Raw genomic sequence first — 24785 nt, forward strand, 5'->3', positions numbered from 1 at the left:
GGAAAAATTGCCTGGGAGGAGTTCGAAAAAGTAGGTTTTTGCGACATTTGGCGAATTTGCAAATGGAAATTCAGTGCGAACGTGGGCGTGGCCTACATCACACGGTTCGGCTGTATTCAGGGAACATATAGATATAATGTTTAACAATGTGCACCATATTATGTGGGAGTAATTAGCAAAAAACGTTTTTTCTTGATAATAGCGCCACCTGCTGGTCATTTTTGGTGTGTGAGTTACAGGGGCCAGTCTATACCACCCCTATGAATTTCATGTCCATAAGTGTTATGGTGTGGGCACAGTGCCAAATATGGAAATGAAACTGCCACCAGAGCGCCACCTAGTGTCAGATCGGTAACTCCTTTGTCAGCTGTCCTCAGGAGGGCATTGGCAATAAGTGTACCAAGTTTTGTGGTAATCCGACCAACCGATGTTGAGATATAAAATACTTCAATTTAAATAGCGCCACCTAGTGGCCGTCGCCCAAAATTTCACACAGAGCCTTTGGGGCTCATGAGCAAGTAGTATCCTGAGTTTCACGTCATTCGGACAAACCAATGTGGAGATGTGAAACACTTCCTGTTTGGAACAAAATCTGCAGGAAGTTGTTATTTAATAACTTGAGTATTTTGTGGAATATCAAAATTCTTTTAATAACTTTTTGTCAGGAGTGTCCACAGATGCTGTGTGCAAAGTTTGGTGCAAATTGGTGAAATTGCCTGGGAGGAGTTCGAAAAAGTAGGTTTTCGACATTTCGCGCGCTAGCGAAAAAAAACGTTAGGCGGAAATGGGCGTGGCCTATATCAGGAGATTCAGCACAATTCACTGAACGCGTGGATATAAGGTTTTTGAATGTGCGACAAAGCATGTGGGAGTTATTAGGCAAAACGCACTTTCCTTAATTATTGCGCCACCTAGTGGTGGAAGTTCACAACGACAACAGATTATCAAATTTTTCGCCAAGCCTAATGATCTTGCCAAATAAAATCGCGTTTTCATACATGTTCAGGCAGTGAAAAATGCGATCATTAAGGACAAAGAAAAATAATAATAATTAAAGCTGCAAGCAGCGATGAACGGGCCCTCGCAGTCCACGCGGGTCGGGGCGTGCTGCTGTCGCGGGATGCTGCCGTCGTACATGCTGCTGTCGGGGCAAGCTGCTGTCGTTACATGCTGCTGTCGAGGCTTGTTCATGCAACAACTTCCGTAGAGGAAACAAAACTGAAGGCAGTGAAGCTGCTGTTTCGTTATTTAGCAATAAAAGCGCCACCTATTGGTCGATTTGCACGAAATTTAGTAGAAATGCTCATCGTGTCATGGAACACAATTGCCAAAAGTTTTGTGTTAATCGGACTGTATTTCATCAAGATACACAAGAATGTCTGTTTGACCACAATGTGCAGGAAATTGTTGTTTTATATTTTGGGAGTTCTGTGGACTAGCACATTTCTTTTAATAACTTTTTGTCAGGAGCGTCCACAGATGCTGCGTGCAAAGTTTGGTGCAAATCGGAGAAATTGCCTGGGAGGAGTTCGAAAAAGTAGGTTTGCGACATTTGGCGAATTTGCAAATGGAAATTCAGTGCGAACGTGGGCGTGGCCTACATCACACGGTTCGGCTGTATTCAGGGAACATATAGATATAATGTTAAACAATGTGCACCATATTATGTGGGAGTAATTAGCAAAAAAAGTTTTTTCTTGATAATAGCGCCACCTGCTGGTCATTTTTGGTGTGTGAGTTACAGGGGCCAGTCTATACCACCCCTATGAATTTCATATCCATAAGTGTTATGGTGTGGGCACAGTGCCAAATATAAAATGAAACTGCCACCAGAGCGCCACCTAGTGTCAGATCGGTAACTCCTTTGTCAGCTGTCCTCAGGAGGGCATTGGCAATAAGTGTACCAAGTTTTGTGGTAATCCGACCAACCGATGTTGAGATATAAAATACTTCAATTTAAATAGCGCCACCTAGTGGCCGTCGCCCAAAGTTTGACACAGAGCCTTTGGGGCTCATGAGCAAGTAGTATCCTGAGTTTCACGTCGTTCGGACAAACCAATGTGGAGATATGCAGCACTTCCTGTTGTGACCCGAATCCACAGGAAGTTGTTATTTAATAACTTGAGTATTCTTTGGCATATCAAAATTCTTTTAATAACTTTTTGTCAGGAGTGTCCACAGATGCTGTTTGCAAAGTTTGGTGCAAATCGGTGAAATTGCCTGGGAGGAGTTCGAAAAAGTAGGTTTTCGACATTTCGCGCGCTAGCGAAAAAAAACGTTAGGCGGAAATGGGCGTGGCCTATATCAGGAGATTCAGCAAGATTCACTGAACGCGTGGATATAAGTTTTTTCAATGTGCGACTAAGTATGTGGGAGTTATTAGCCAAAACACACTTTCCTTGATTATAGCGCCACCTAGTGCTGAAAATTCACAATGACAACAGATTATAAAATTTTTCGCCAGGTCTGATCTATATTCCAAGTTTGATGAGTTTTGGGGTATGTTCAGGCAGTGAAAAATGCGATCATTTTGGCAGAAAAATAATAATAAGAATCACGACGATTACAATAGGGACCTCGCAGGTTTCCCTGCTCGGGCCCTAATTAAAGCTGCAAGCAGCGATGAACGGGCCCTCGCAGTCCACGCGGGTCGGGGCGTGCTGCTGTCGGGGCGTGCTCCTTACCCGGACCCATTGCCCCGTTATTGTGCGCGCATGTCTTAACTGATAGCCAAAAACGGTTTTGTGTTGATAATAGCGCCACCTGCTGGTGGTTTTTGGTGTGTGAGTTACAGATGCCAGTCTATACCACCCCAATCAGTTTCATATCCATAAGTGTTATGGTGTGGGCACAGTGCCACTTATGAAATGAAACTGCCACCAGAGCGCCACCTATTGTGAGATCGGTAACACCTTCATCAGCTGTCCTCAGGAGGCCATTGGCAATGAGTGTACCAAGTTTTGTGTTAATCCGACCAACCAATGTCGAGATATAAAATACTTCAATTTAAATAGCGCCACCTAGTGGTCATGGGCCAAGATTTTGCACAGAGCCTTAGAGGCTCATGGGGAAGTAGTATCCTGAGATTCACATCATTTGGACACACCAATGTGGAGATATGCAACACTTCCTGTTTTGACTCGAATCCACAGGAAGTTGTTATTTAATAACTTGAGTATTCTTTGGCATATCAAAATTCTTTTAATAACTTTTTGTCCAAAGGGTCCACAGATGCTGTGTGCAAAGTTTTGTGCAAATTGGTGAAATTGCCTGGGAGGAGTTCGAAAAAGTAGGTTTGCGACATTTCGCGAGCTAGCGAAAAAAAACGCCAGCGCAAATGGGCGTGGCCTCTATCAGGAGATTCAGCAGAATTCACAGAACGCGTGGATATAAGGTTTTTGAATGTGCGACAAAGTATATGGGAGTTATTAACCAAAACACACTTTCCTTGATTGTAGCGCCACCTAGTGGTGAAAATTCTGAACGACAACAGATTATAAAATTTTTCGCCAGGTCTGATCTATATTCCAAGTTTGGTGACTTTTGGGGTATGTTCAGGCAGTGAAAAATGCGATCATTACGGACAAAGGAAAATAATAATAATAATTAAAGCTGCAAGCAGCGATGAACGGGCCCTCGCAGTCCACGCGGGTCGGGGCGTGCTGCTGTCGGGGCGTGCTCCTTACCCGGACCCATTGCCCCGTTATTGTGCGCGCATGTCTTAACTGATAGCCAAAAACGGTTTTGTGTTGATAATAGCGCCACCTGCTGGTGGTTTTTGGTGTGTGAGTTACAGATGCCAGTCTATACCACCCCAATCAGTTTCATATCCATAAGTGTTATGGTGTGGGCACAGTGCCACTTATGAAATGAAACTGCCACCAGAGCGCCACCTATTGTGAGATCGGTAACACCTTCGTCAGCTGTCCTCAGGAGGCCATTGGCAATGAGTGTACCAAGTTTTGTGTTAATCCGACCAACCAATGTCGAGATATAAAATACTTCAATTTAAATAGCGCCACCTAGTGGTCATGGGCCAAGATTTTGCACAGAGCCTTAGAGGCTCATGGGGAAGTAGTATCCTGAGATTCACATCATTTGGACACACCAATGTGGAGATATGCAACACTTCCTGTTTTGACTCGAATCCACAGGAAGTTGTTATTTAATAACTTGAGTATTCTTTGGCATATCAAAATTCTTTTAATAACTTTTTGTCCAAAGGGTCCACAGATGCTGTGTGCAAAGTTTTGTGCAAATTGGTGAAATTGCCTGGGAGGAGTTCGAAAAAGTAGGTTTGCGACATTTCGCGAGCTAGCGAAAAAAAACGCCAGCGCAAATGGGCGTGGCCTCTATCAGGAGATTCAGCAGAATTCACAGAACGCGTGGATATAAGGTTTTTGAATGTGCGACAAAGTATATGGGAGTTATTAGCCAAAACACACTTTCCTTGATTGTAGCGCCACCTAGTGGTGAAAATTCTGAACGACAACAGATTATAAAATTTTTCGCCAGGTCTGATCTATATTCCAAGTTTGGTGACTTTTGGGGTATGTTCAGGCAGTGAAAAATGCGATCATTACGGACAAAGGAAAATAATAATAATAATAATAATAATAATAATAATAATAATCATTACAATTACAATAGGGTCCTCGCAGTTTCACTGCTCGGGCCCTAATTAAAGCTGCAAGCAGCGATGAACGGGCCCTCGCAGTCCACGCGGGTCGGGGCGTGCTGCCGTCGGGGCGTGCTCCTTACCCGGACCCAATGCCCCGTTATTGTGCGCGCATGTCTTAACTGATAGCCGTCGTTACATGCTGCTGCTGTTACATGCTGCTGTTGGGGCTTGTTCATGCAACAACTTCCATAGAGGAATCAAAACTGATGGCAGTCCAGTTATCATTTCGTCATTTAGCAATAAAAGCGCCACCTATTGGTCGATTTGCACGAAATTTTGTAGAAATGCTCATCGTGTCATGGAACACAATTGCCAAAAGTTTTGTGTTCATCGGACTGTATTTCATCAAGATACACAAGAATGTCTGTTTGACTACAATGCGCAGGAAATTGTTGTTTTATATTTTGGGCGTTGTGTGGACTAGCACATTTCTTTTAATAACTTTTTGTCAGGAGGGTCTACAGATGCTGCGTGCAAAGTTTGGTGCAAATCGGAGAAATTGCCTGGGAGGAGTTCGAAAAAGTAGGTTTGCGACATTTGGCGAATTTGCGAATGGAAATTCAGTGCGAACGTGGGCGTGGCCTACATCACACGGTTCGGCTGTATTCAGGGAACATATAGATATAATGTTTAACAATGTGCACCATATTATGTGGGAGTAATTAGCAAAAAACATTTTTTCTTGATAATAGCGCCACCTGCTGGTGATTTTTGGTGTGTGAGTTACAGGGGCCAGTCTATACCACCCCTATGAATTTCATATCCATAAGTGTTATGGTGTGGGCACAGTGCCAATTCTAAAATGAAACTGCCACCAGAGCGCCACCTAGTGTCCGATCGGTAACACCTTTGTCAGTTCTCCTCAGGAGGCCATTGGCAATCAGTGTACCAAGTTTTGTGTTAATCCGACCAACCAATGTCGAGATATAAAATACTTCAATTTAAATAGCGCCACCTAGCAGTCATGGGCCAAGATTTTGCACAGAGCCTTAGGGGCTCATGGGGAAGTAGTATCCTGAGTGTGACGTCATTTGGACAAACCAATGTGGAGATATGCAGGACTTCCTGTTGTGACCCAAATCCACAGGAAGTTGTTATTTAATAACTTGAGTATTCTTTGGAATATCAAAATTCTTTTAATAACTTTTTGTCAGGAGCGTCCACAGATGCTGTGTGCAAAGTTTGGTGAAAATCGGTGAAATTGCCTGGGAGGAGTTCGAAAAAGTAGGTTTGCGACATTTCGCGCGCTAGCGAAAAAAAACGGTAGGCGAAAATGGGCGTGGCTTATATCAGGAGATTCAGCAAGATTCACTGAACGCGTGGATATAAGGTTTTTGAATGTGCGACAAAGTATGTGGGAGTTATTAGCCAAAACACACTTTCCTTGAGTATAGCGCCACCTAGTGGTGAAAATTCACAACGACAACATATTATCAAATTTTTCGCCAAGCCTAATGACTTTGCCAAATAAAATCGCGTTTTCATTCACATTCAGGTGGTGAAAAATGCGATCATTTCGTCAGAAGAAAAATAACAAAAAATTAAAGCTGCAAGCAGCGATGAACGGGCCCTCGCAGTCCACGCGCGTCGGGGCGTGCTGCTGTCGGGGCGCGCTGCTGTCGGGGCATGCTGCTGTCGTGACATGCTGCTGTCGGGGCTTCTACTTGCAACAACTTCCATTGAGGAAATGAAAGTGAAGGCAGTCAAGCTGTCATTTCGTCATTTAGCAATAAAAGCGCCACCTATTGGTGGATATGCACCGAATTTGGCACAAACCTTCATGTGGGGATGGAAGACAAATCAAAAAAGTTTTGTGTTAATCGGACTGTATTTCATCAAGATATGCAAGACTGTGTGGTTTACCACAACGTGCAGGAAATTGTTGTTTTATATTTTGGTCGTTCTTTAGGCTATCACAATTCTTTTAATAACTTTTTGTCAGGAGAGTCCACAGATGCTGTGTGCAAAGTTTGGTGCAAATTGGACAAATTGCCTGGGAGGAGTTCGAAAAAGTAGGTTTGCGACATTTGGCGAATTTGCGAATGGAAATTCAGTGCGAACGTGGGCGTGGCCTACATCAGACGGTTCGGCTGTATTCAGGGAACATATAGATATAATGTTTAACAATGTGCACCATATTATGTGGGAGTAATTAGCAAAAAACCTTTTTTCTTGATAATAGCGCCACCTGCTGGTCATTTTTGGTGTGTGAGTTACAGGGGCCAGTCTATACCACCCCTATGAATTTCATATCCATAAGTGTTATGGTGTGGGCACAGTGCCAAATATAAAATGAAACTGCCACCAGAGCGCCACCTAGTGTCAGATCGGTAACCCCTTTGTCAGCTGTCCTCAGGAGGGCAATGGCAATGAGTGTACCAAGTTTTGTGTTCATCCCACCAACCGATGTTGAGATATAAAATACTTCAATTTAAATAGCGCCACCTAGTGGTCATCGGCCAATATTTCGCACAGAGCCTTAGGGGCTCATGGGGAAGTAGTATCCTGAGTTTCACGTCATTCGGACAAACCAATGTGGAGATATGCAACACTGCCTGTTTTGACTGTAATCTACAGGAAGTTGTTATTTAATAAGTTGAGTGTTCTTTGGTGTATCAAAATTCTTTTAATAACATTTTGTCAGGAGCATCCACAGATGCTGTGTGCAAAGTTTGGTGCAAATCACTGAAATTGCCTGGGAGGAGTTCGAAAAAGTAGGTTTTCGACATTTTGCGAGCTAGCGAAAAAAAACGCCAGGCGGATATGGGCGTGGCCTATATCAGGAGATTCAGCAGGATTCACTGAATGCGTGGATATAAGGTTTTTGAACGTGCGACAAAGTATGTGGGAGTTATTAGGCAAAACACACTTTCCTTGATAGTAGCGCCACCTAGTGGTGAAAATTCAAAACAACAACAGATTATAAAATTTTTCGCCACGTCTGATCTATATTCCAAGTTTGGTGAGTTTTGGGGTATGTTCAGGCAGTGAAAAATGCGATCATTTCGTCAGAAAAAAAATAATAAAAATAATCACGAGAAAAACAATAGGGACCTCGCAGGTTCCCTGCTCGGGCCCTAATAATAATCATTCGAAAAACAATAGGGTCCTCGCAGTTTCACTGCTCGGGCCCTAATTAAAGCTGCAAGCAGCGATGAACGGGCCCTCGCAGTCCACGCGCGTCAGGGCGTGCTGCCGTCGGGTCATGCTGTTGTCGTTACATGCTGCTGTCGAGGCTTGTTCATGCAACAACTTCCATAGAGGAAACAGAACTGAAGGCAGTGAAGCTGCTGTTTCGTCATTTAGCAATAAAAGCGCCACCTATTGGTCGATTTGCACGAAATTTTGTAGAAATGCTCATCTTGCCATGGAACACAACTGGGAAACGTTTTGTGTTAATCGGACTGTATTTCATCAAGATACACAAGAATGTCTGTTTGACGACAGTGTGCAGGAAATTGTTGTTTTATATTTTGGGCGTTCTGTGGACTAGCACATTTCTTTTAATAACTTTTTGTCAGGAGGGTCCACAGGTGCTGCGTGCAAAGTTTGGTGCAAATTGGAAAAATTGCCTGGGAGGAGTTCGAAAAAGTAGGTTTGCGACATTTGGCGAATTTGCGAATGGAAATTCAGTGCGAATGTGGGCGTAGCCTACATCACACGGTTCGGCTGTGTTCAGGGAACATATAGATATAATGTTTAACGATGTGCACCATATTATGTGGGAGTAATTAGCAAAAAACGTTTTTTCTTGATAATAGCGCCACCTGCTGGTGATTTTTGGTGTGTGAGTTACAGATGCCAGTCTATACCACCCCAATCAGTTTCATGTCCATAAGTGTTATGGTGTGGGCACAGTGCCAATTATAAAATGAAACTGCCACCAGAGCGCCACCTAGTGTCAGATCGGTAACCCCTTTGTCAGCTATCCTCAGGAGGGCATTGGCAATGAGTGTACCAAGTTTTGTGTTCATCCGACCAACCAATGTTGAGATATAAAATACTTCAATTTAAATAGCGCCACCTAGTGGTCGTCGGCCAAAATTTCGCACAAAGCCTTTGGGGCTCATGCGCAAGTAGTATCCTGAGTTTCACGTCATTTGGACGCACCAATGTGGAGATATGCAACACTTCCTGTTGTGACCCGATTCCACAGGAAGTTGTTATTTAATAACTTGAGTATTCTTTGGAATATCAAAATTCTTTTAATAACTTTTTGTCAGAAGGGTCCACAGATGCTGTGTGCAAAGTTTGGGGCAAATCGGTGAAATTGCCTGGGAGGAGTTCGAAAAAGTAGGTTTTTGACATTTCGCGAGCTAACGAAAAAAAACGGTAGGCGGAAATGGGCGTGGCCTATATCAGGAGATTCAGCACAATTCACTGAACGTGTGGATATAAGGTTTTTGAATGTGCGACAAAGTATGTGGGAGTTATTAGCCAAAACGCACTTTCCTTGATTGTAGCGCCACCTAGTGGTGAAAATTCACAACGACAACAGATTATAAAATTTTTCGCCAGGTCTGATCTATATTCCAAGTTTGATGAGTTTTGGGGTATGTTCAGGCAGTGAAAAATGCGATCATTTGGGAAGAAGAAAAATAACAAAAAATAAATAATCATTCGAAAAACAATAGGGACCTCGCAGGTTCCCTGCTCGGGCCCTAATAATAATCACTAGAAAAACAATAGGGACCTCGCAGGTTTCCTGCTCGGGCCCTAATAATAATTAAAGCTGCAAGCAGCGATGAACGGGCCCTCGCAGTCCACGCGGGTCGGGGCGTGCTGCTGTCGGGGCGTGCTCCTTACCCGGACCCATTGCCCCGTTATTGTGCGCGCATGTCTTAACTGGTGAAAGTTCACAATGACAACAGATTATAAAATTTTTCGCCAGGTCTGATCTATATTCCAAGACAGGGGGAATATTAATTGTGTGTCTCTGTTGGCCCAGTTGATCTCGGTTGCTACGGTGATGGTTGTCGGAACTCCCTAGCAATGGCCTGTGACCACAGCTGCTGTCTGTGACAGAACTGATCTGAGAGTGACTTTTGGCTCAGAAGTAGGACTTCAAACTACTGCTATATCTTCAAAACCAAACATGATATCGGCAAAATTTCTTCACCGTCAAGCCAGAAAGGCCTTAAAGAACACAGCCATAATTTTTTGTGGTCCTAGCTTCTAAAATGTGGTAATAGGAGCGAGTTCAAAACAGGTGCAGTTTGAAAAATCCTGGAAAATCCTCCTCCCGATTAACATTGGAGTAAATGGAGCAGTTGAGAGCTACTCTTGTCGGTTAGGGGCAGATAAATCAAAAACCGTAAATCCTACTGATAAAGAAGACACATTGGGAGAAAGAAGACAAGTGTGGCTACAACTCTGTGAAAAAATCACATTTCTACTGTGTAATTTGTGGCTGGGGTCGTCAGAGAAAGAGAGAATTTCTGAGAGTTTTTTTGAGTCTCCCACACTCTGGCAGTTGGTTCTGCACGAACATTCCGCAATACACAATCATTGAAAAAACTAAAATTTTCAAAATTCTTTAAAATTCACTCAGCATCATTAAAGGGTCACAGTTCAAAAACGAAACATTGTGGGAAAAAAGTTCAAATATGACTTAAATAGACAAGACCCGTGCCTACATTTTAAAGTTTGAATGGTGTTTCTAGGTGAACGTAGGCCAGAGCTAGGAGATGTTTGAAAAACGTCGAAGAAATGCTCATCGTGCCATGGAACATTTTTGGTGTGTGAGTTACAGGGGCCAGTCTATACCACGCCTATGAATTTCATGTCCATAAGTGTTATGGTGTGGGCACAGTGCCAAATATAAAAAGAAACTGCCACCAGAGCGCCATCTAGTGTCAGATCGATAACCCCTTTGTCAGCTATCCTCAGGAGGGCATTGGCAATGAGTGTACCAAGTTTTGTGTTAATTCGACCCACCGATGTGGAGATATAAAATACTTCAATTTAAAGAGCGCCACCTAGTGGTCATCCACCAAAATTTTGCACAGAGCCTTACGGGCTCATGGGGAAGTAGTATCCTGAGTTTCATGTCATTTGGACACACCAATGTGGAAATATGCAACACTTCCTGTTTGGAACGAAATCTGCAGGAAGTTGTTATGTAATAACTTGAGTATTATTTGAAATTCCAAAATTCTTTTAATAACTTTTTGTCAGAAGGGTCCACAGATGTTGTGTGCAAAGTTTCATGCAAATCGGTGAAATTTCCTGGGAGGAGTTCTAAAAAGTAGGTTTTCGACATTTTGCGAATTTGCGGGAAAAAAACCTGGGGCGGAAATGGGCGTGGCCTATATCAGAAGACTCAGCAGAATTCACTGAACGCGTGGATGTAAGGTTTTTGAATGTGCGACAAAGTATATGGGAGTTATTAGCCAAAACGCACTGTCCTTGATTATAGCGCCACCTAGTGGTGAAAATTCACAACGACAACAGATTATAAAATTTTTCGCCAGGTCTGATCTATATTCCAAGTTTGGTGAGTTTTGGGGTATGTTGCGGCTGCCAAATATGCGATCCTTTGTGAGGAAGAAGGAGAATAATAATAATTAAAGCTGCAAGCAGCGATGAACGGGCCCTCGCAGTCCACGCGGGTCGGGGCGTGCTGCTGTCGGGGCGTGCTCCTTACCCGAACCCATTGCCCCGTTATTGTGCGCGCATGTCTTAACTGGTGAAAGTTCACAATGACAACAGATTATAAAATTTTTCGCCAGGTCTGATCTATATTCCAAGACAGGGGGAATATTAATTGTGTGTCTCTGTTGGCCCAGTTGATCTCGGTTGCTACGGCGAGGGTTGTCGGAACTCCCTAGCAATGGCCTGTGACCACAGCTGCTGTCTGTGACAGAGCTGATCTGAGAGTGATTTCTGGCTCAGAAGTAGGACTTCAAACTACTGCTATATCTTCAAAACCAAACATGATATCGGCAAAATTTCTTCACCGTCAAGCCAGAAAGGCCTTAAAGAACACAGCCATAATTTTTTGTGGTCCTAGCTTCTAAAATGTGGTAATAGGAGCGAGTTCAAAACAGGTGCAGTTTGGAAAATCCTGGAAAATCCTCCTCCCGATTAACATTGGAGTAAATGGAACAGTTGAGAGCTACTCTTGTTGGTTAGGGGCAGATAAATCAAAAACCGTAAATCCTACTGATAAAGAAGACACATTGGGAGAAAGAAGACAAGTGTGGCTACAACTCTGTGAAAAAATCACATTTCTACTGTGTAATTTGTGGCTGGGATCGTCAGAGAAAGAGAATTTCTGAGAGTTTTTTTTGAGTCTCCCACACTCTGGCAGTTGGTTCTGCACGAACATTCCGCAATACACAATCATTGAAAAACTAAAATTTTCAAAATTCTTTAAAATTCACTCAGCATCATTAAAGGGTCACAGTTCAAAAACGAAACATTGTGGGAAAAAAGTTCAAATACGACTTAAATAGACAAGACCCGTGCCTACATTTTAAAGTTTGAATGGTGTTTCTAGGTGAACGTAGGCCAGAGCTAGGAGATGTTTGAAAAACGTCGAAGAAATGCTCATCGTGCCATGGAACATTTTTGGTGTGTGAGTTACAGGGGCCAGTCTATACCACGCCTATGAATTTCATGTCCATAAGTGTTATGGTGTGGGCACAGTGCCAAATATAAAAAGAAACTGCCACCAGAGCGCCATCTAGTGTCAGATCGGTAACCCCTTTGTCAGCTATCCTCAGGAGGGCATTGGCAATGAGTGTACCAAGTTTTGTGTTAATTCGACCCACCGATGTGGAGATATAAAATACTTCAATTTAAAGAGCGCCACCTAGTGGTCATCCACCAAAATTTTGCACAGAGCCTTATGGGCTCATGGGGAAGTAGTATCCTGAGTTTCATGTCATTTGGACACACCAATGTGGAGATATGCAACACTTCCTGTTTGGAACGAAATCTGCAGGAAGTTGTTATGTAATAACTTGAGTATTACTTGAAATTCCAAAATTCTTTTAATAACTTTTTGTCAGAAGGGTCCACAGATGTTGTGTGCAAAGTTTCATGCAAATCGGTGAAATTTCCTGGGAGGAGTTCGAAAAAGTAGGTTTTCGACATTTTGCGAATTTGCGGAAAAAAAACCTGGGGCGGAAATGGGCGTGGCCTATATCAGAAGACTCAGCAGAATTCACTGAATGCGTGGATGTAAGGTTTTTGAATGTGCGACAAAGTATATGGGAGTTATTAGCCAAAACGCACTGTCCTTGATTATAGCGCCACCTAGTGGTGAAAATTCACAACGACAACAGATTATAAAATTTTTCGCCAGGTCTGATCTATATTCCAAGTTTGGTGAGTTTTGGGGTATGTTGCGGCCGCCAAATATGCGATCCTTTGTGAGGAAGAAGGAGAATAATAATAATTAAAGCTGCAAGCAGCGATGAACGGGCCCTCGCAGTCCACGCGGGTCGGGGCGTGCTGCTGTCGGGGCGTGCTGCTGTCGGGACATGCTGCTGTCGGGGCATGCTGCTGTCATTACATGCTGCTGTCCGGGCATGCTGCTGTCGAGGCTTGTTCATGCAACAACTTCCGTAGAGGAAACAAAACTGAAGGCAGTGAAGCTGCTGTTTTGTCATTTAGCAATAAAAGCGCCACCTATTGGCCGATTTGCACGAAATTTTGTAGAAATGCTCATCGTGCCATGGAACACAATTGCCAAAAGTTTTGTGTTCATCTGACTGTATTTCATCAAGATACACAAGAATATCTGTTTGACCACAATGCGCAGGAAATTGTTGTTTTATATTTTGGCCGTTCTGTGGACTAGCACATGTCTTTTAATAACTTTTTGTCAGGAGGGTCCACAGATGCTGCGTGCAAAGTTTGGTGCAAATTGGAGAAATTGCCTGGGAGGAGTTCGAAAAAGTAGGTTTGCGACATTTGGCAAATTTGCGAATGGAAATTCAGTGCGAACGTGGGCGTGGCCTACATCATGCGGTTCGGCTGTATTCAGGGTACGTATAGATATAATGTTTAACAATGTGCACCATATTATGTGGGAGTAATTAGCAAAAAACGTTTTTTCTTGATAATAGCGCCACCTGCTGGTCATTTTTGGTGTGTGACTTACAGGGGCCAGTCTATACAACCCCTATGAATTTCATATCCATAAGTGTTATGGTGTGGGCACAGTGCCAAATATAAAATGAAACTGCCACCAGAGCGCCACCTAGTGTCAGATCGGTAACCCCTTTATCAGCTGTCCTCAGGAGGGCAGTGGCAATGAGTGTACCAAGTTTGGCGTCAATCCGACCAACCGATGTGGAGATATAAAATACTTAAATTTAAAGAGCGCCACCTAGTGGTCATGGGCCAAGATTTTGCACAGAGCCTTAGGGGCTCATGGGGAAGTAGGATCCTGAGAGTGACGTCATTTGGACACACCAATGTGGAGATATGCAACACTTCCTGTTTGGAACGAAATCTGCAGGAAGTTGTTATTTAATAACTTGAGTCTTCTTTGGTGTATCAAAATTCTTTTAATAACTTTTTGTCAGAAGTGTCCACAGATGCTGTGTGCAAAGTTTGGTGCAAATCGGTGAAATTGCCTGGGAGGAGTTCGAAAAAGTAGGTTTTCTACATTTCGCAAGCTAGCGAAAAAAAACGGTAGGCGGAAATGGGCGTGGCCTATATCAGTAGATTCAGCACAATTCACTGAACGCGTGGATGTAAGGTTTTTGAATGTGCGACAAAGTATGTGGACGTTATTAGCCAAAACACACTTAGCTTGATTGTAGCGCCACCTAGTGGTGAAAATTCAGAATGACAACAGATTATAAAATTTTTCACCAGGTGTGACATATATTCCAAGTTTGATGCGTTTTGGGGTATGTTCAGGCAGTGAAAAATGCGATCATTTTGGCAGAAAAAAAAAAAAAAAAACAAATAATAATAATCACTACAAAAACAATAGGGTCCTCGCAGTTTCACTGCTCGGGCCCTAATAATAATAATAAGAATTCTTACGATTTCAATAGGTCCTCGCACGGAGTTCCGTGCTCGGGCCCTAATTAAAGCTGCAAGCAGCGATGAACGGGCCCTCGCAGTCCACGCGGGTCGGGGCGTGCTGCCGTCGGGGCGTGCTGCTGTCGGGGCATGCTGCTGTCGTGACATGCTGCTGTCCGGGCATGCTGCTGTCGAGGCTTGTTCATGCAACAACTTCTGTAGAGGAAACAAAACTGAAGGCAGTGAAGCTGCTGTTTCGTCATTTAGCAATAAAAGCGCCACCTATTGGTCGATTTGCACGAAATTTAGTAGAAATGCTCATCGTGCCATGGAACACAATTGCCAAAAGTTTTGTGTTCATCCGACTGTATTTCATCAAGATACACAAGAATGTCTGTTTGACCACAATGCGCAGGAAATTGTTGTTTTATATTTTGGCCGTGCTTTAGACTATCACAATTCTTTTAATAACTTTTTGTCAGGAGAGTCCACAGATGCTGTGTGCAAAGTTTGGTGCAAATTGGAAAAATTGCCTGGGAGGAGTTCGAAAAAGTAGGTTTGCGACATTTGGCGAATTTGCGAATGGAAATTCAGTGCGAACGTGGGCATGGCCTACATCACACGGTTCGGCTGTATTCAGGGAACATATAGATATAATGTTTAACGATGTGCACCATATTATGTGGGAGTAATTAGCAAAAAACGTTTTTTCTTGATAATAGCGCCACCTGCTGGTGATTTTTGGTGTGTGAGTTACAGAAGCCAGTCTATACCACCCCAATCAGTTTCATATCCATAAGTGTTATGGTGTGGGCACAGTGCCAAATATAAAATGAAACTGCCACCAGAGCGCCACCTAGTGTCAGATCGGTAACACCTTCGTCAGTTGTCCTCAGGAGGGCATTGGCAAAGACTGTAACAAGTTTCGTGTTAATCCAACCAACCAATGTCGAGATATAAAATACTTCAATTAAAAGAGCGCCACCTAGTGGTCATGGCCCAAGATTTTGCACAGAGCCTTAGGGGCTCATGGGGAAGTATTATCCTGAGTTTCACGTCATTTGGACACACCAATGTGGAGATATGCAACACTTCCTGTTGTGACCCGAATCCACAGGAAGTTGTTATTTAATAACTTGAGTATTCTTTGGCGTATCAAAATTCTTTTAATAACTTTTTGTCAGGGGACTCCACAGATGGTGTGTGCAAAGTTTGGTGAAAATCGGTGACATTGCCCGGGAGGAGTTCGAAAAAGTAGGTTTTCGACATTTCGCGAGCTAGCGAAAAAAAACGCTAGGCGGAAATGGGCGTGGCCTAGATCAGGAGATTCAACTAGATTCACTGAACGCGTGCATATAAGTTTTTTGAATGTGCGACCAAGTTTGTGGGAGTTATTAGCCAAAAAACACTTTCCTTGATTATAGCGCCACCTACTGGTGAAAATTCACAACGACAACAGATTATAAAATTTTTCGCCAGGTCTGATCTATATTCCAAGTTTGATGAGTTTTGGGGTATGTTCAGGCAGTGAAAAATGCAATCATTTTGGACAAAGAAAAACAAATAACAAAGAAGAATTAAAGCTGCAAGCAGCGATGAACGGGCCCTCGCAGTCCACGCGCGTCGGGGCATGCTGCTGTCGCGGCATGCTGCCGTCGTTACATGCTGCTGTCGGTGCTTGTTCATGCAACAACTTCCGTTGAGGAATCAAAAGTGAAGGCAGTCAAGTTGTTATTTAGTCATTTAGCAATAAGAGCGCCCTCTATTGGCCGATTTGCACCAAATTTGTCAGAAATTGTCATGTGGCCATGGAACACAACAGGTAAAAGTTTTGTGTTAATTGGACTGTATTTCATCAAGATACACAAGAATGTCTGTTTGACCACAATGTGCAGGAAATTGTTGTTTTATATTTTGGGCGTTCTGTGGACTAGCACATTTCTTTTAATAACTTTTTGTCAGGAGAGTCCACAGATGCTGCGTGCAAAGTTTGGTGCAAATCGGAAAAATTGCCTGGGAGGAGTTCGAAAAAGTAGGTTTGCGACATTTGGCGAATTTGCGAATGGAAATTCAGTGCGAACGTGGGCGTGGCCTACATCACACGGTTCGGCTGTATTCAGGGAACATATAGATATAATGTTTAACAATGTGCACCATATTATGTGGGAGTAATTAGCAAAAAACGTTTTTTCTTGATAATAGCGCCACCTATTGGTCGATTTGCACGAAATTTTGGAGAAATGCTCATTGTGCCATGGAACACAATTGGCAAAAGTTTTGTGTTAATCGGATTGTATTTCATCAAGATACACAAGAATGTCTGTTTGACCACAATGTGCAGGAAATTGTTGTTTTATATTTTGGGCGTTCTGTGGACTAGCACATTTCTTTTAATAACTTTTTGTCAGGAGGGTCCAGAGATGCTGCGTGCAAAGTTTGGTGCAAATTGGAAAAATTGCCTGGGAGGAGTTCGAAAAAGTAGGTTTGAGACATTTGGCGAATATGCTAATGGAAATTCAGTGTGAACGTGGGCGTGGCCTACATCACACTGTTCGGCTGTGTTCAGGGAACACGTAGATATAATGTTTAACAATGTGCACCATATAATGTGGGAGTAATTAGCAAAAAACGTTTTTTCTTGATAATAGCGCCACCTGCTGGTCATTTTTGGTGTGTGAGTTACAGGGGCCAGTCTATACCACCCCTATGAATTTCATATCCATAAGTGTTATGGTGTGGGCACAGTGCCAAATATAAAAAGAAACTGCCACCAGAGCGCCACCTAGTGTCAGATCAGTAACACCTTTGTCAGTTGTCCTCAGGAGGTCATTGGCAATGACTGTACCAAATTTTGTGTTAATCCAACCAACCGATGTGGAGATATAAAATACTTGAATTTAAATAGCGCCACCTAGTGGTCATGGGCCAAGATTTTGCACAGAGCCTTAGGGGCTCATAGGGAAGTAGTATCATGAGTTTCATGTCATTTGGACACACCAATGTGGAGATATGCAACACTTCCTGTTTTGACCCAAATCTACAGGAAGTTGTTATTTAATAACTTGAGTATTGTTTGGAATAGCAAAATTCTTTTAATAACTTTTTGTCAGGAGGGTCCACAGATGCTGTGTGCAAAGTTTGGTGCAAATTGGTGAAATTGCCTGGGAGGAGTTCGAAAAAGTAGGGTTGCGACATTTTGCGAGCTAGCGAAAAAAAACGGTAGGCGGAAATGGGCGTGGCCTATATCAAAAGATTCAGCACAATTCACTGAACGTGTGGATATGAGGTTTTTGAATGTGGGACAAAGTATGTGGGAGTTATTAGCCAAAAAGCACTTTCCTTGATTGTAGCGCCACCTAGTGGTGAAAATTCACAACGACAACAGATTATAAAATTTTTCGCCAGGTGTGACATATATTCCAAGTTTGGTGAGTTTTGGGGTATGTTCAGGCAGTGAAAAATGCGATCATTTGGGACAAAGAAAAAAAAAAAAAATAATCACTCGAAAAACAATAGGGACCTCGCAGGTTTCCTGCTCGGGCCCTAATAATAATCACTAGAAAAACAATAGGGACCTCGCAGGTTTCCTGCTCGGGCCCTAATTAAAGCTGCAAGCAGCGATGAACGGGCCCTCGCAGTCCACGCGCGTCGGGGCATGCTGCTGTCGCGGCATGCTGCCGTCGTTACATGCTGCTGTCGGTGCTTGTTCATGCAACAACTTCCGTTGAGGAATCAAAAGTGAAGGCAGTCAAGTTGTTATTTAGTCATTTAGCAATAAGAGCGCCCTCTATTGGCCGATTTGCACCAAATTTGTCAGAAATTGTCATGTGGCCATGGAACACAACAGGTAAAAGTTTTGTGTTAATTGGACTGTATTTCATCAAGATACACAAGAATGTCTGTTTGACCACAATGTGCAGGAAATTGTTGTTTTATATTTTGGGCGTTCTGTGGACTAGCACATTTCTTTTAATAACTTTTTGTCAGGAGAGTCCACAGATGCTGCGTGCAAAGTTTGGTGCAAATCGGAAAAATTGCCTGGGAGGAGTTCGAAAAAGTAGGTTTGCGACATTTGGCGAATTTGCGAATGGAAATTCAGTGCGAACGTGGGCGTGGCCTACATCACACGGTTCGGCTGTATTCAGGGAACATATAGATATAATGTTTAACAATGTGCACCATATTATGTGGGAGTAATTAGCAAAAAACGTTTTTTCTTGATAATAGCGCCACCTATTGGTCGATTTGCACGAAATTTTGGAGAAATGCTCATTGTGCCATGGAACACAATTGGCAAAAGTTTTGTGTTAATCGGATTGTATTTCATCAAGATACACAAGAATGTCTGTTTGACCACAATGTGCAGGAAATTGTTGTTTTATATTTTGGGCGTTCTGTGGACTAGCACATTTCTTTTAATAACTTTTTGTCAGGAGGGTCCAGAGATGCTGCGTGCAAAGTTTGGTGCAAATTGGAAAAATTGCCTGGGAGGAGTTCGAAAAAGTAGGTTTGAGACATTTGGCGAATATGCTAATGGAAATTCAGTGTGAACGTGGGCGTGGCCTACATCACACTGTTCGGCTGTGTTCAGGGAACACGTAGATATAATGTTTAACAATGTGCACCATATAATGTGGGAGTAATTAGCAAAAAACGTTTTTTCTTGATAATAGCGCCACCTGCTGGTCATTTTTGGTGTGTGAGTTACAGGGGCCAGTCTATACCACCCCTATGAATTTCATATCCATAAGTGTTATGGTGTGGGCACAGTGCCAAATATAAAAAGAAACTGCCACCAGAGCGCCACCTAGTGTCAGATCAGTAACACCTTTGTCAGTTGTCCTCAGGAGGTCATTGGCAATGACTGTACCAAATTTTGTGTTAATCCAACCAACCGATGTGGAGATATAAAATACTTGAATTTAAATAGCGCCACCTAGTGGTCATGGGCCAAGATTTTGCACAGAGCCTTAGGGGCTCATAGGGAAGTAGTATCATGAGTTTCATGTCATTTGGACACACCAATGTGGAGATATGCAACACTTCCTGTTTTGACCCAAATCTACAGGAAGTTGTTATTTAATAACTTGAGTATTGTTTGGAATAGCAAAATTCTTTTAATAACTTTTTGTCAGGAGGGTCCACAGATGCTGTGTGCAAAGTTTGGTGCAAATTGGTGAAATTGCCTGGGAGGAGTTCGAAAAAGTAGGGTTGCGACATTTTGCGAGCTAGCGAAAAAAAACGGTAGGCGGAAATGGGCGTGGCCTATATCAAAAGATTCAGCACAATTCACTGAACGTGTGGATATGAGGTTTTTGAATGTGGGACAAAGTATGTGGGAGTTATTAGCCAAAAAGCACTTTCCTTGATTGTAGCGCCACCTAGTGGTGAAAATTCACAACGACAACAGATTATAAAATTTTTCGCCAGGTGTGACATATATTCCAAGTTTGGTGAGTTTTGGGGTATGTTCAGGCAGTGAAAAATGCGATCATTTGGGACAAAGAAAAAAAAAAAAAATAATCACTCGAAAAACAATAGGGACCTCGCAGGTTTCCTGCTCGGGCCCTAATAATAATAATCATTCGAAAAACAATAGGGTCCTCGCAGGTTCCCTGCTCGGGCCCTAAATAGAAAAACCCATTAATGTCATAAACACAAGATTAACTTCACAATACCTTGACAAAGTGGTTTTGGTCTCCATCCATCTCTGGTGCATGTGGCCAGGTTGGTGCCATCCTTACTCCGGTAGCCTGACCTACAAGTATATCTTGCGGTACCATTCAGTGTTAGTCGTTGCACATTCCAATTACCCACAAGAGGGTCTCGTCGAACACTGCACGTAACCTCTAGAATGAGAGAAAGACTTTTAAGCTAATTGAGAATAATCATCATCATCGTCACAGTAGAGAAGATCTTGTAATCTGTCTCTGGTACTAAAGCTCATGTAGGTTTTTACCTTTGCATAGCGGTCTGACAGTCCAGTCTCCATCATCATTACATGTAACTGTTGCTGAGGTGTTCTGAGTGTTAGAAATCCCGTACCTCTCTCCACAAATGACTCTTACTGTGTCACCAGGTTTAAACACATTTCTGTAAGCAGGTTCATAGATGGTCCCTTCGAGTGGCGGCAGTGTCAGTCTACATTTTGTGGCTGCGTTTGTTGGGAAATTAAACATAAGTTTAGTTTATTGTAACAACACAGACTTCACTACATCCATCCAGTATTCATTTTCACCAATCACCTGCCAATGTACCTGATTACTCAGTTTATGCTTACTTTCACAGTAAGGTGTGGGGATCCACTCGGCTCTACCTCTTTGTTTTGTGCACGTTGTAGGTCTGTGATCAGTGGGTATATAGTTAGGATTGCACTCAAAATACAGGACTTCATGTTCATTGTACTCTTGGGTGTCTCCAGGCACATTACCATTTTCAATCACAGGTACTGTGCATTTTATTGCTGTTGACAAAAACACAGAAACATGAATAACTACAATGTTCATAAAAAAGATCTGTTCTGAAAGCCGGTTCATACCTTTGTTCCTTCAGTGGCTGCAGTGCCAAGTTTGAACATTGAACAGATTAAATATCAGAAATGACAGGTACTTAATAATAATTATCTGGAGTAATCTTTGTGATTGTTTATAGAAAAAACTGAGAGTTAGGCCAAACCAATCAGGCTTATTATCATGTTAAATGTAAGTGCATTTATATATATAAAAACACAACAAAGCAAGCAACAACAGTGTGTAGTGGATACTATAATGATATAATGGCATATGACCATAATAAAATAAGGATAATAAATAAAGTTGTATCTTATCTCATGATTGTCTTTGTCTGTAACTGTCTGTCCTTGAGTTCATCTGTAGCCCTTTACTGCTGTAAAAATACAGAAAGTTATATAGAAAGACTGCCATTGTCTCACTATTTGTTTTATATTCAACAATTTTCTTTGCCATTTTTGTAATTAATGTAAAATTATTAGTACATACAGATGTACTATTTCAATTTTTTCAGTATTTCAAAGTGAGTGAGCTGTGTTATACGACCTGGAGCACAAGAAAAGTGATGGATGGACAGACGGAGCAGTTTCAGTGATGTAAAAAACTTTCTGCCCATTTAATGTACATTAAATGATTAGTTAGGGCTGATTCCACATGGAACAACCAAGGAAAAATATGCCAAATATGCCAAATTCATGCTTGACAAATGTGGGCTTCAACAATTCCTTATGCCAATGAAATATTTTCCACCATGTGAGTATTTCAGTCAGCCTACTATATGACACACACTACTCTCTTGAGCGTCTAGCAGTGATCAAAGCTTAATTATCGAGATTCTGAGTGATGGAGACAGTTTGTTGTTTTACATTCATGGTGGCAACTTTCCTGTGCTGCAACCAGCAAAGACTGTTTTGCCAGAGCTGAAGGGAGCATTAACCGTTTTGCCGGAGTAGAATATAGCAAACAGCAGGCTTAAGTTAGTTTTGCAATAAAAAAACATTTTTCCTTCTCAAATGGCCCAAAGCATTAACTGACAAAATCAATAAATGATTGTTTTGTTTTCTAACTGCAGTGAAACAGCCGAGAAAATGGGCCTGAAATGTGGCAATCTTACCGTCCCTCTGTGAAGACTTTTCCATTTTCAGCCACAGGATAAAAAGCCAAAGAAGGTGAAAGAGTCTCATTATGAAGATCCGGGAACTGCTGGTTTTAGGAATAATAATCACTTTGTTTCACTAAAGTGTTTTTTGCCTTGACTTCTACGGATCAAAATCTTCCTGTGCAGTGCTAATGCACACATGGGCAGTGAAAACAGTTTTGGGAACATGGGGCAAATCCTCCCTTTACCACACACACACACACACACACACACACACCCTGTCTCTTGAAAGAATGCTTTGCACGGCTGCTTACATAGACAATGAATGGAAAGTGTGGAAACGACGGATCCTGTGGACACGTACCATAATACTGATGTGTTGATGACATGCTAATATTGGCTGTAAAGTTTGCTGAGTACCAGCGCAAAGTTGTAATTACTCCAGATTTCAAGATATATAATTTCATTACATTAAATGTGAATTAAATTTAGGTTTTACACATGGAACTTTTCAATAAAACGAATAACAACCCCTTCTGTAATTTGATTTTAAATGCCTGACCAAGCAAAAATATCCCTAATAAAACATTAAAAGGCCAAGATTTCCCCTGAAAGTAAAGCTAAAAACTGTCATACCAGTTTTGACTTTAATTACAGACAATTACTGTTATTTTCTGTTGTTTCACAGTATTTATTTATATAACCCACCTGCTGCCAGAATATATAATATATATCCAGAAAGTCTTTAGATGTATTGTTAAAGAGGAAAAATATAAATGTTTGCAGAGACAATGAAATCCATTTGAGAAAGCAGAAAACAGTTAATTTACTGTAAGTTTGATTCAAACTGTCACATATGACAACTCTGAACTGAGGACAGATGATTGATGGCGAACTGTTCTACAGTATTTGTTTACCTCTTTCCTCTGGTTAATCATTTACATGTTTGTCCCGCCAGCTCATGTCACTTCCAGTCAACTAAAGCTTTTACTGGCAAGACGGGCGGGTCATTACACCATCAAAACACACACACACACACACACACACACACACACACACACACACACACACACACACACACACACACACACACACACACCTGACCTCAAGTTCACTACTATGGGCTGAATATGGGCTTTCTGTCATGGCAAAATTTAAATCCATTATTAGGTTCTTTTTAATGGTATCACCATTCAGCCTGTAGGAGATCATAGACAAATGTTGTTAATGGCAGGAATGACTTTACGGCATTCTGCATACATACAGCAGTGGAAGAGGTGCTCAGATGCTTTGCTGATGTGAAAGTGCCAATACAACAATGTGAAAATAAACTCCATGCATTAGAATGCATCCAAAATCCTGTTTATGACTGCTCTCAGTACCAGCAAAATATCCTTAAAGCATCAAAAGAAAAAGTGCCCCCTGTAACTGATGATTTATATATGACATAATTAGACTGTTAATACTGATGGATCATTGTGTCAGCACCTTTTCACTGTTGTAGTCAGTCGGGGTGGAGTTAGTTCAAACTCCTTCTTAGAGTTTGGTAGTTTATTCTAGTGGTTCTCAATTTAGGGGTTGTATTACTAATAATAATAATAACTTTATTTTTATAGCAGTTATCTAAACAAGGTGACAAAGTGCTGCACATAAAACACAGGTTAAAACAAGCCTCACATAATGCATGAGAAAAAAACAAAAATTAAAAACATTGGCAGAATACAACTTCTAGCCAAAAGGATGTTGAGATTGCTTAGATTTCTTTTTTGCTTCTACTGCAGCCTGCAGGATCCATGATATGTCATCACGTAGGAAAAGTCAACAGTGATTAAAGCATGTTTTTTTAAATTTCTTTGACATGGTCAATGCTCAGCCACAATCAATCTCCCAATAGAACCTGCTATTTCCACTTCTAGCCAAAACTATCCTATTGCAGTTTTTATCACATCACGTTTGTAGTGTCAGTTATAAATACAAAGTGTTGGTATAATTTCTTCGGCATGGTCTGTGTGTTGCACTGAGCTCGCTCTGAATTGGACAGGCTGTGTATAGCCTGATTTTAGCCCCATCCTGTGAAATCGAGCCAATCAATGAATGTAAATAGAACTTCTTGACTACAGCCTTGATTTAGACTGTCAGCAACCAGCTAGACTGTGGTTACAACATCGTTTCACAAAACACAAATTTGTGTCATCATTTTAATGATTTGTCCATTTGTGGGTTGAATGAGAGACAATATGACTACTCCCAGCAAGCAAAACACATCATCTGGACGTCTGGGCTAGATGGAGCCCCAATTTAGTCGACTATCTGTAACCCACTTCTAGACAAAAGGATCTTGAAATGTTTAGATTTTGTTTTTGTTACTGCAGCTTGCAGGATGTAAGATATTTCATCGCATAAGAACCGTCAACAGTGATTAACAGTGAGTCTGTTGAATCTGTCATTTCAATTTACCCTCATAACATATGTTCATGCCTATGATGTTGTAGGTATGAAACAGACCAAA

General features: G+C 41.9%; 1 protein-coding gene across 1 annotated transcript in view; it reads right to left on the reverse strand.

Annotated features, from left to right (window-relative positions):
• LOC141004497 (coagulation factor XIII B chain-like) overlaps nt 1-22491 on the reverse strand; it is a 40847-nt gene extending 18356 nt beyond the window's left edge. The window contains exons 1-4 of the mRNA XM_073476010.1: nt 22292-22491; nt 20949-21131; nt 20628-20822; nt 20347-20517 (exon numbers count right to left, since the gene is read on the reverse strand). Coding sequence (XP_073332111.1) covers nt 20347-20517; nt 20628-20822; nt 20949-21131; nt 22292-22361 — 619 coding nt within the window. The 5' untranslated portion in view covers nt 22362-22491. The remainder of the gene's footprint in view (nt 1-20346; nt 20518-20627; nt 20823-20948; nt 21132-22291) is intronic.
• Nucleotides 22492-24785: the final 2294 nt, after the last annotated feature.

This window comes from Pagrus major, chromosome 11 (assembly GCF_040436345.1).
Source record: "Pagrus major chromosome 11, Pma_NU_1.0".
NCBI lineage: Eukaryota > Metazoa > Chordata > Actinopteri > Spariformes > Sparidae > Pagrus > Pagrus major.